Here is an 11,446-nt window from a genome sequence, read left to right on the forward strand (position 1 = left end):
CTTCAAGCTCCTAATGATAATCATGTGAGGGTCGACGATGGGCAAATTTGTATAATATTAAATTATTTGTTATGTATTTTCCCTGTGCCTACAATTGTAGTGCAGGCATACTATTCTTGTAAATCATAAAATTAGCAGCAATCATTGTTTTTTACAGTATACTTTCAGCTGTCAGTAGTCAGCTTGTTTCTGTCTCTTTGGTAGAGATCAATATGATTTATTATTGAGTTAGAATTGACCAAAATCTGTTATTTTTGCATTAGTCTTGAACATAGGCTTATAAGGGTTGTTTTATTGTTTGTTTTTTATGTAAAATTAATTGCTTTCCAAATGCTGTGTGTAGGTTATAACTATTCCAAAGTTTACTAAGAATTAAACTGTTTTTATAAAATCTGTATGGCTCTTAGTCCTATTGTGTAATGTTGCCAAGCAACTATCTGAATGAAAGGCGTGCTCCCCATCCACCAGCAATTGGTCATTTACATACATACACAGTATCATACATGAAACAATGACATTCTGACGCCACACGGGGGCGGGACTAAACCCTCCAGGGAGTCCGCGAGTACCAGTCTCGAGCCCCACGCAGCCTCCGCGTCCGAGATATAATAATAGCATCATTGAGTTTGGTGTAGAGACAGCGAATAGACCGTATGAAAAGAGGAAGACAAGCATTATTTATTAACCTGTGAGCTCATTTACTGGAATATTTCGTTGATGTATCGTTATTCATTCTTTATGGATGTAAAATAGGGACAAACCATCTTTATATTCTTTAATTTTCCCTTTTTATCTGGGCGGCCAGTAAAGCATCCTGCGCTTTTCAAAATGGCTGAGATTACAGAATTACGACCTGCATATGGTAAGTAGCAGGCCTTTTTCTGATTTATTTGGCATTTTGTTTATTGTGTCGTCAGATGTTATATGATGTCTTATATTGACATTGCGCAAAATGTTAAAATAATGCCCATTCTTTTTAGAACTAAAGCCATATGAGATTGAACACACCCTAATAGCATGATTACGTGTATTACTATAGTCAACGATTGCCAAATGTCAACTGGACATTTATTAATTTCCATGGCCTATGTTAATGTAAATATCATCGAATGTAATTTGGAAATTGAACGAAACTGATTACACAGGCCTATTCAACAGAGATAGGATCATCACTAGGCACAGACGTCAGTCAATTCAACGTCTATTCCATGTTGGTTCAACTTAATTTCGTTGAAATGACGTGGAAACAACGTTGATTCAACCAGTGTGTGCCCAGTGGGAGCCTATTATTACAGTATTTGCTATTATACAATTATTTGTTTTTATTCAGTGAATAATTTGGTCCAACAACATAATATCGAGGCCATTCAATTGTAGGCCTATTATATCCAAAAATATTGAATACCATTCGCAACATTGTCACTTCTCCCCATGGTGTTCAATGTGCGCGTAGGATGGGGTGGATAGGGATGACGTGATGTCTATTCCCGCATAAGCATCGCCAGCCCCCACTCCTTTGTTTTTGTTAAAGCAAGCATCCCAGAACTAGGAGCTTGGCCAAATGGACACATTTTCATTTGATCAGACGAGCTTTAAATTAAGATCCCTGAACAGTAGTTTAATGCCACATTGCCATAATATGAAGTGTAGTGCCCTGAAGGCAGGGGGTGTTGGTGACCCAAACAGTACCAGACCCTCTCAGCAAGTGACATGAATAGGTGATGGGGAATGGGGAGTGCTATGGATATTATATCATCAGAAGAATAGAATAGGACAACCCAAGTGCAGAAACAAAACTGATTGTTCTAAACCCTGAAAACCAAGAAAATATAAACCGATGAGCATATTAACAGTGTGTCAGGAATGGGCCTGTAACCTATTGGAATTGATTATTTGCCATGCAGAATAGGAGGCTTTTGTTAATAAATGCACTCTCACATTTCTTGGTTGATTTAATATTAAACCATCAAGAGCATCTAGACATTGAACTGCTTGAAGACCTCATTACAACAAGCAGTTGGCCTTTCGTCTCAAACAGGCTCAAGATAAACAGTTGTGCAATCAAGGCTTGAGTGTTAGAGAGATGTTATTGCAAACATAATATTGGCCCTGAGCCTGCTGGATGCAGCAGAACATTTCATAGCAGCAAAGAAACAAGAGAGTACTGGAGTTGGATATCTGCAAGCCAACCCAACAGACTCCAGAAACCCAGATTACAGCCAGTGATTTCCCAACCATCATCTAATCTGGGTCACTCATCAGGATTAAGACACATCTGGTCCACATCACAATCTGAGTTCTGCAAATCAACTGAATCTTATGTTCACAGGCAGCATACAATAAGACACGTTGCCAATGCAGACAGATTGCCTCTCAGTGCTCCATGATCACTCAGCACTGTTTCCCAGGCTGGTGGATGATGGGGTTTATGCTGTACCAACCGGTGCCAGGCAGGAAGACAGACAGGCAGATGGTCAGAAGTTGGAGAATTTTGCATTCTTCAAACACCTGAAACAGCCTTTTCCTGCAATCCTAGAGCCATAATCATTATCCCTAATTCTATGTCAAAACTACAGTGCCTTCGGAAAGTATTCAGACCCTTTGACTTTTTCCACATTTTGTTACGTTACAGCCATATTCTAAAATGGATGAAATAAAACAATTTCCTCAGCAATCTACACACAATACCCCATAATGACAAAGCGAAAACAGGTTTTTAGAAATGTTAGCAAATGTATTAAACCCAAAAAAACAAAATACCTTATTTACATAAGTATTCAGACCCTTTGCTATGAGACTCGAAATTGGGCTCAGTTGCATCCTGTTCCATTGATCATCCTTGAGATGTTTCTACAACTTGATTGGAGTCCACCTGTGTTAAATTCAATTGATTGGACATGATTTGGAAAGGCTCACACCTGTCTATATAAGGTCCCATAGTTGACAGTGCATGTTAGCGCAAACACCAAGCCTTGAGGTCGAAGGAATTGTCAGTTGAGCTCCGAGACAGGATTGTGTCGAGGCACAGATCTGGGGAAGAGTACCAAAACATTCCTGCAGCTTTGAAGGTCCCGAAGAACACAGTGGCCTCCAATATTCTTAAATGGAAGAAGTTTGGAACCACTAAGACTCTTCCTAGAGCTGGCCGCCCGGCCAAACTGTGGGTGCAATCGGGGAAGAAGGACCTTGGTCAGGGAGGTGACCAAGAACCCGATGGTCACTCTGACAGAGCTCTAGAGTTCCTCTGTGGAGATGGGAGAACCTTCCAGAAGGACAACCATCTCTGCAGCACTCCACCAATTAAGCCTTTACGCAAGACGGAAGCCACTCCTCAGTAAAAGGCACATGACAGCCCGCTTGGAGTTTGCCAAAAGGCACCTAAAGGACTCTCTCAGACCATGAGAAACAAGATTCTCTGGTCTGATGAAACCAAGATTGAACTCTTTGGCCTGAATGCCAAGAGTCACGTCTGGAGGAAACCTGGCACCATCCCTACGGTGAAGCATGGTTGTGGCAGCATCATGCTGTGGGGATGTTTTTCAGTGGCAGGGACTGGGAGACTAGTCAGGATCAAGGCAAAGATGAACGGAGCAAAGCACAGAGAGATCCTTGATGAAAACCTGCTCCAAAGTGCTCAGGACATCAGACTGGGGCGAAGGTTCACCTTCCAACAGGACAATGACCCTAAGTAAACAGCCAAGACAACGCAGGAGTGGCATCGGGACAAGTCTCTGAATGTCCTTGAGTGGCCCAGCTAGAGCCCGGACTTGAACCCGATCGAACATCTCTGGAGAGACCTGAAAATAGCTGTGCAGCAACGCACCCCATCCAACCTGACATAGCTTGAGAGGATCTGCAGAGAAGAATGGGAGAATACAGGTGTGCCAAGCTTGTAGCGTCACACACAAGAAGACTCGAGGCTGTAATCGCTGCCAAAAGTGCTTCAACAAAGTACTGAGTAAAGGGTCTGAATACTTATGTAATTATGATATTTCAGTTTGATGTTTTTAATAAATTAACAAACATTTATAAAAAACGTTTTTGCTTTGTCATTATGGGGTAATGTGTGTAGATTGATGAGTGGGAAAAAAAAACTATTTAATCAATTTTAGAATAAGGCTGTAACCTAACAAAATCTGGAAAAAGTCAAGGGGTCTGAATACTTTCCGAAGGCACTGTATGTCTATTATTCTGCATAAGTTATCTAAGCATATCTCTTTACCTGTTCAATTGTCATTTTAATTAATGATGCACACTGATTCTTTAAGAACCTTTTTGCTTTAGGAGTTTAGTACAACTGCTACACTGGTATATAGTATAATAACCCAATAATTAAAGCAATTTAGTCAATTATGTATCTATTTCTTGTAATTTGAGTTTTGAAAAGAACAATCAAAATGTCCGTCAATCTTTGCATGCATAGCTCTGTCTATGAATTTCACAGTGGGTAAATTTCCCCAGCCTCATTACTCAGCTTATCAAACAAAGTGGCAGGGTCAGGCACTGGAAATGGCTCAAATCAAATCAAACGCTGTGTGTGTTCATTCTACAGTCTCTTCTCCTCCACTGACGATACTACACGCACTAGAGTATTTAGTGTCCTGCTCCCTGGGGGGGGAGGGGGGGGGTACACTTCAGTCAGTGTGCCCCCTGCGCAAAATACAGCTTTTTTATAAATAATTAGGATCAAATGAATTTTAAAACGTTACAAAACTTAGGGGGCACATGCCTTTGTGGCCCCTATAGGCATGATGCCACTGAAAGTACCTGTGCATATTTATACAAATTGTACTGCGCTCATATCAGTTCAAGGTTGTCTTGAACTCGGCATGTGTGGGTTGTTCGTATTTGGAATGGCAAACTACCAATATAGTAGTGTGGTCTGATCTGTAATCTATGGTTAGAGATAATTGCATAGTTCCTTGCAAATCAACCTGAGCTCTTTTTCTTGATGAAGGATCTGAAATGGGTTATGCAGAAGGCTAACAGATGGAACCCACAGAAAAAAAAAACTGAACTGAGGAGATTGGCATTGTCTAATTAAATGAAAATTGTAGGGTGTATTTTTGGTTCTGTTAATCAGCACACTCAATTTTTGCTTTTACTTAATACATTTTGTGGACAATGCCTGGAGCCGCTGAAGCGCTAGATTTGAGAGCTCACTACTGCCATCCCTCTGGGGTATGTTTCCAGGGCAACGGGCTCAGCTGGCATTAAGCTCTTTCCAAAATCTGACATCATCCTCCTGGTATCCCTACCCAGAATGCCAATGAACAACAACAGGAAGGAAGAGCACAGTATTTTGTTGAAAGACAGAGAGTTGAAGGAGGGAGAGGAGAGACAGACAAAGACAGATGAAAATGGAGACGGGAGAGAGATAGAGAAAAACAGACGTAATATAAATATAGTTAGAAAGCTGAGGTAAAGAGGGGGAAAGAGAGTATGCATGTGTGTGTGTGTGAATGTGTGTGTGTGCATGCATGTGGATGCAGCTAGGGGTTGGCGGGGGGAGAAAGGCAACAATGTGTCTCTTTTCAGGGGCTTGGCCAAACAAAGGGTCCTCTCCCTGCTCGCCCGCCCCGCTGCAGCAGGCTCTGTCCACTGGGTCCCATTACAGCTGGGATCAGCACAGTCAGCCTTCCCATGGGCGCACAGCGCACAGTCACAATCTCTCACTCACCAGCAGCAGCAAATTAGTGGGTGGGGGCTCACACACACAGTCACACATAGATGCATTCATACCTGCACGTGCACAGACACTTAGACCCCCCCCGCACATACACACACACACAGAGACAGGGCATGGGGCTGTAGCTCCCAGACACAGACAATACATGCCCTAGTCTGGTGTAATGACCAGCCCTGGAACATGTTCTGTCGGCTAGATAAAGCACACTGTCACTGGGATCAATTAAGGGAGGCAAATGACTAATGACTTTAAGAAAGAGGTGGACTGTGTCACAGTCACTGTTTATGTGTGTGTGTGTGTGTGTGTGTGTGTGTGTGTGTGTGTAGCCTGACTGTGTGTGTTTGCACTGACTGCTCCTCATGCTCCTTTTTACCCTCCAGAGTCAGACAGCCATAGTTGCACTTGCATGCAGTGCATGTGTGTGTGTGTGTGTGTGTGGTGTGGGGGGCTGACATTTAAGCAGCCTGTTGACACCTGGTTGAATGACGTCTATATTGCTCATGTCTTTCTCGCTCACTCCTTGCCTCGTGCTCTGTGACGCTGTAGTGAAGTCACCACTGCTGTATGCCACAGTCACAGTTTTGAGTCACAGTGGAGTGGAGTCATTCACCCTGGGTGGTGTGGTCACACGACTTACAGTATTTAGCCTACCTGACAATAATGAGCCACTGGAGGACAGTTACATTATATCCTATTTGATGTTCAGTACTGCATCACTTGGTGCAGCTTAAAGAGTTGCATTTTTTAAAATCTGAGTCAGTTCCAGTTCATGGCAAAACTAAATGCAACTGACAGTTTGACTATCTACTTCATTTAGAGACTCCAGTCTTTTATTGTTGATGTTTTCTTGAGTAAACATTTTCCCCAGCTTTAGAAACACCCTCCTTATGATGAAACTGTATTTCCAAGAAAAATATTTCCTAGACCAGACATTGTGAACACATCCCAGTCTAGACTGTGCAAAGGCGTTAACTCATTCTATGTTCCCCTCTCTTTTAGACATGTCACCGGTGCTGGCTGGTTTTATCGGTGCGGCGGCTCTGGTGGTTGCCGTGGTGATCCTGGTTCTCCTGTGGTCCTTCTGCCAGCGTCGCCACCTCCGGGTGACGGGCCGCTACAAGCTCCATGGCGACCAGTACTGTGACTCGGCTGAAGACCCGCCCTACAAGTTCATCCACATGCTGAAGGGCATCAGTATCTACCCAGAGTCCCTCAGCAGCAGCAAGAGGATAGTACGGGTGGCCAGGCGCGCTGGGTGGCAGGGGGAGAGTGACAGAGAGAGGGGTGGCGGCCGCGGGATGGTCCTGGTGGATGCTGAGAACAACATCCTGGATGCTCCTACCCATCTCCAGATGAGCCACCTGGTGCCCCCTGCTGGTCAGCCCAGGATGGAGCGGGCACTGCCCGTCAGGGCCGACTACTGCTGCCTGGATAGCTCAGCTACCAGTAGCGAGAACAGCAGCAAGACCGTTTCACCTTTCACCCCCGCATCCTCCGACCCAGAATCAGAGCCTGAAGCCAGCCTGGGCTCCCTCAGCCTGGCTGTAGACTACAACTTCCCCAAGAAGGCCTTGGTGGTGACCATCGTTGGAGCCCATGGCCTGCCTGCAGTAGACGAACAGGGGAACAGCTCCGACCCCTACGTGAAGATGACCATCCTCCCTGAGAAGAAGCACCGGGTGAAGACCAGGGTCCTGAGGAAGACGCTGGAGCCGGTGTTTGACGAGACGTTCACGTTCTACGGCGTGGCCTACAGCTCGCTGCCCGAGCTCACGCTGCACTTCCTGGTGCTCAGCTTCGACCGCTTTGCCCGCGACGATGTCATAGGGGAGGTGGTGGTGCCGCTGACAGAGTTGGAGCCCAGCACGGGGCGGGTGCACATCACCCAGCAGATCAGCAAGCGGAACATGCAGGTGAGGAAGGGGGGGCGACCTATACATGTTTCAAAGCATGAACAGACAATTCCGACATAACAATTATTCTTGGAAGTAGGGGCTGGCTCACACACACACACACACACACACACACACACACACACACACACACACACACACACACACACACACATAGACATGAGCGCAGTGCAGTACACAGAGGGGATTGTCTGACAGGAAGGTCAATGTGTCTCTATTGATTGGGTCCCCGTTCAAGTCTTAACTGCAGCCAGAGTAGCCTGAGGAAACAAAGCCTCCATGTAATCTCTCAATGCAGCCAGCCATCCATCAGGTTCCCATTATCATCACAGCCACACGTGTATGCATGTGAGTGTGTACCCAACTCAGACTCACCAAGAATTTGTTTTGTATTTTGTCCCACATGTACCTGTGGTATTATTCATCACTGTGTGGTCATTGTGTACAACCCATCTGCTGTTCAATATAAGAAGGGATGGATATGTTTTTTATGGTTGCATTGCAGGGGTTATTACTTCCTCATTGAAAGAAAATGTCTGATCGTAAAAAAGGGTAGTGTTCCTCAGTACTCATTGTGGAGGGCAAGGTTTTGCAGTAGCATGTGGGAAGTCCATACACCATGCATGGGAATCAACCACATACCTGACTAGGATACTAAGTTGCAGGAATATTAAAACTACACTAGAATGAGAAGAGAACTTTGGCTTACTGTAGTGGTATCAGGGCAAATTTATGTTCATTGTGGCTAAGCTTTCGGTCAAACAACCTTCATCAAAGCATTGTCAATGTCTTCAAAACAATGTCATCGTCTTGCTTATTGAAACATCCATCATAAGGATACAAATCACCAGGACACTCACCTATGGATGTTTCTCAGCAAATCCACATTTTATAATCATTAGATTAGAAAATGCCCTTTTAGTGATGGGTTGGAATAATATTAAATCAATTGCAAGTCAGGGAATATGAGAAAGTGCGTGTGTGCTGGTCTGTAGCATCATACATCATATCTACCTACTGTCATCTGTATTGATATATACAGTACCATTACCTGATTTACATTTATATGGATATACAGTGTAAAGTCCATGCATGACAGATTTTTTCACAGTTTATCTGATTCATTGCTCTTACTATAATAATAATAATATAATATGCCATTTAGCAGACGCTTTTATCCAAAGCGACTTACAGTCATGCGTGCATACATTTTTGTGTATGGGTGGTCCCGGGGATCGAACCCGCTACCTTGGCGTTACAAGCGCCGTGCTCTACCAGCTGAGCTACAGAGGACTATGCAGAACACCTAGATTATACAAACCACAATACTGTATGCGTTGTGATGTTTTTCACAGAAACAATAAAATAATCACACTAGTCTGTTTCCACACAAAGATAGGTATGGTATATTTAAGGAATAAGGCCCGAGGGGGTGTGGTATATGGCCAATATACCATGGCTAAGGGCTGTTCTTAGGCATTATAAACTGGTTACTAACGTAATTAGAGCAGTAAAAATATATTTTCTGTCATACAGCCAATCATCATTCAGGGCTTGAACCACCAAGTTTATAATTGTTCATGTAGAACATGGTTGGCAAACAGATAATTCCAAAGACTGCTGAGTTGTATTGTCTTGGCAGTTGGTGCCCCATAACTCTTTTAATCTATGACTATACGATTATGGCTGTTTGATTGTTGCATTGTATCTTAAAGGCTCAGTAGGTGGGTTTGATTATTGTTCCCTTTGAATGAATCAATAGTTTAATCCTCTATGTGTCTGTCTCTTCCTGCAGTGTGAGAGCCGTGGGGAGCTGTTGGTGTCTCTGTCCTACCAGCCGGTCTCCCACCGCCTCAGTGTGGTGGTGCTGAAGGCCAAACACCTGCCCAAGATGGACATCTCTGGCCTGTCTGGAAGTGAGTTCAACCACTGTGTTTGTCTGTGTGTCTGTGTGTGCATGTGTGCCTGTGGACAATTCAAAAAGGCGGAGCTCGTGTAGATGTTCCCTTTACATATGACAATATTCCAAAATGTCCTTCTCTCCCTTAGACCCATATGTGAAGGTCAATGTGTTCTACGGACGCAAGCGCATTGCCAAGAAAAAGACACACGTGAAGAAGTGCACGCTCAACCCTGTCTTCAACGAGTCCTTCATCTACGACGTGCCCCCCGAGCTGCTCCCTGAGATCTCCGTAGAGTTTGTGGTGGTCGACTTTGACCGTACCACTAAGAACGAGGTGGTGGGGCGTCTGCCCCTCGGCCTGCACAGCCCCTGTCCCTCTGGCTCCGCCCACTGGCGGGAGGTCTGCGAAAACCCCCGTCGGCAGATCTCAAAGTGGCACAACCTCAGTGAATACTAGCTCCTCACACCACCTAATGCATATAGTTATACCTGTGTGTATAGGGGGAGGTGGAGGAGGGGAAGAGAGGGACTTCTTGCCGAGTGAGTGGCTTTTCCTCATGCCACACTTTCTCTTGTGAATAATACCAACAAAAAATGAACAACATTCCTGGTGGGACTTATACAGTGGACTTTACAGTGGTTAAGGTTCAACTACAGGATCGAATCAAAGTAACAAACATGCATACAGATAAACATACACATATATAACCCACACCTCTACAGAATTATAGAGACACTCAGTCTCAGCATTAGGTTAAGAGTAATGAAAATAAAAAAGTTGTTTGTTAACCAAAATATGACCATGATCACACATTCAAGGCTGTTATCAATTATTGTCTGGCCATGTTGTATGAAGTTTAGGCGACGGGAGGATACATGCAAATGCACCCCAAAAAAGAATTGTCAGACTTCAAAATCCTCCCCTTGCCATTATTGTACTTCAATTAATCGCATGTCTGAATTAAACAGAAATATCATCAAATCAAATGTACTAAGGAAACAGAAGTATTGCTTATATTGGTAGTGAGAATTTTTTTCTCTCTCTTAAAATGAAAAAACCTCATGCAACCGACTCTCTGTTGCAGTTTCTCTAAAGGTAGGACCAAATAGGACAGCTAGACATTTCTACCCATGAAATACTTGTTGAAAAAATTATATAATGTTTTGGGGCCTAACTGTTGTCGTTTAGTGGCATTACCATATTTGATGACAAGCTCTGTATCTAACATGAAAACCATCAAGGTTTCAAACAAATTGATGCTTTGTTGTAAAGACAAATGTGATTTCACTGCAAGATTTTTTATTTTGAGTCCATTTTTTGAACTAATTCGGACTGAAAAGATGAATGTAATAAACAACCACAACATCATTACTTGGATACGTGATCACAGGAAATATGACAATGTCTCATACTGTGGCATTAAAAAAGCATTCACCACAGTGTAAGCGAATTACTGAAATATCACTGCAGCAGGTTAGTCTTAGTACTGTAATAACCAGGTAATAACACATGCTAGTTAGCAGCTTGTAGTGCCAGAAGATGTTCTTTGAAAGTCACTGATATTATTGTGAAAAATGGTTTTGACATGAAGATTTGTAAAGGGTAATGTTTTGCTGTGTGGTTTCCAAAAGGTTCATACAGTATGTTGTACTACTTTGGCCTTTGCTGACATGCTCATCTTTTAGGGCTCGATTCAATCTGAATCACCAAAGTTCTGCGCTATAGCGCACTTGAAATGTGAAGGTAATTTCCGATTGAGCTGACAAATGCAGCGATGACCGTGAATGCAGTCTCCGCGAACTTGGGAACATTACCTTTAAATTTCAATCGCGCTATAGCGCTGAACTCGAGCGATACGGATTGAGTCGAGCCCTTCATGTATTTTTGTTCTCTTTCATTTGGCTAATTTCAAGAATATATTGTATAAAAGGACGGTACTT

At 43.5% G+C, this 11,446-nt stretch overlaps 1 protein-coding gene across 1 annotated transcript; it reads left to right on the plus strand.

The window, feature by feature from the left end:
• Window positions 1–466: 466 nt before the first annotated feature.
• On the plus strand, window positions 467–10,471 carry LOC121570090 (synaptotagmin-11). Its single transcript, XM_041881567.2, has 4 exons — window positions 467–862; window positions 6,689–7,602; window positions 9,398–9,518; window positions 9,652–10,471. Exons 1-4 carry the CDS (start codon window positions 829–831, stop codon window positions 9,960–9,962), a joined length of 1,380 nt encoding a protein of 459 aa, XP_041737501.1. The 5' UTR covers window positions 467–828; the 3' UTR covers window positions 9,963–10,471.
• Window positions 10,472–11,446: the final 975 nt, after the last annotated feature.

The sequence above is a fragment of the Coregonus clupeaformis genome, chromosome 28 (genome assembly GCF_020615455.1).
Source record: "Coregonus clupeaformis isolate EN_2021a chromosome 28, ASM2061545v1, whole genome shotgun sequence".
Lineage (NCBI taxonomy): Eukaryota > Metazoa > Chordata > Actinopteri > Salmoniformes > Salmonidae > Coregonus > Coregonus clupeaformis.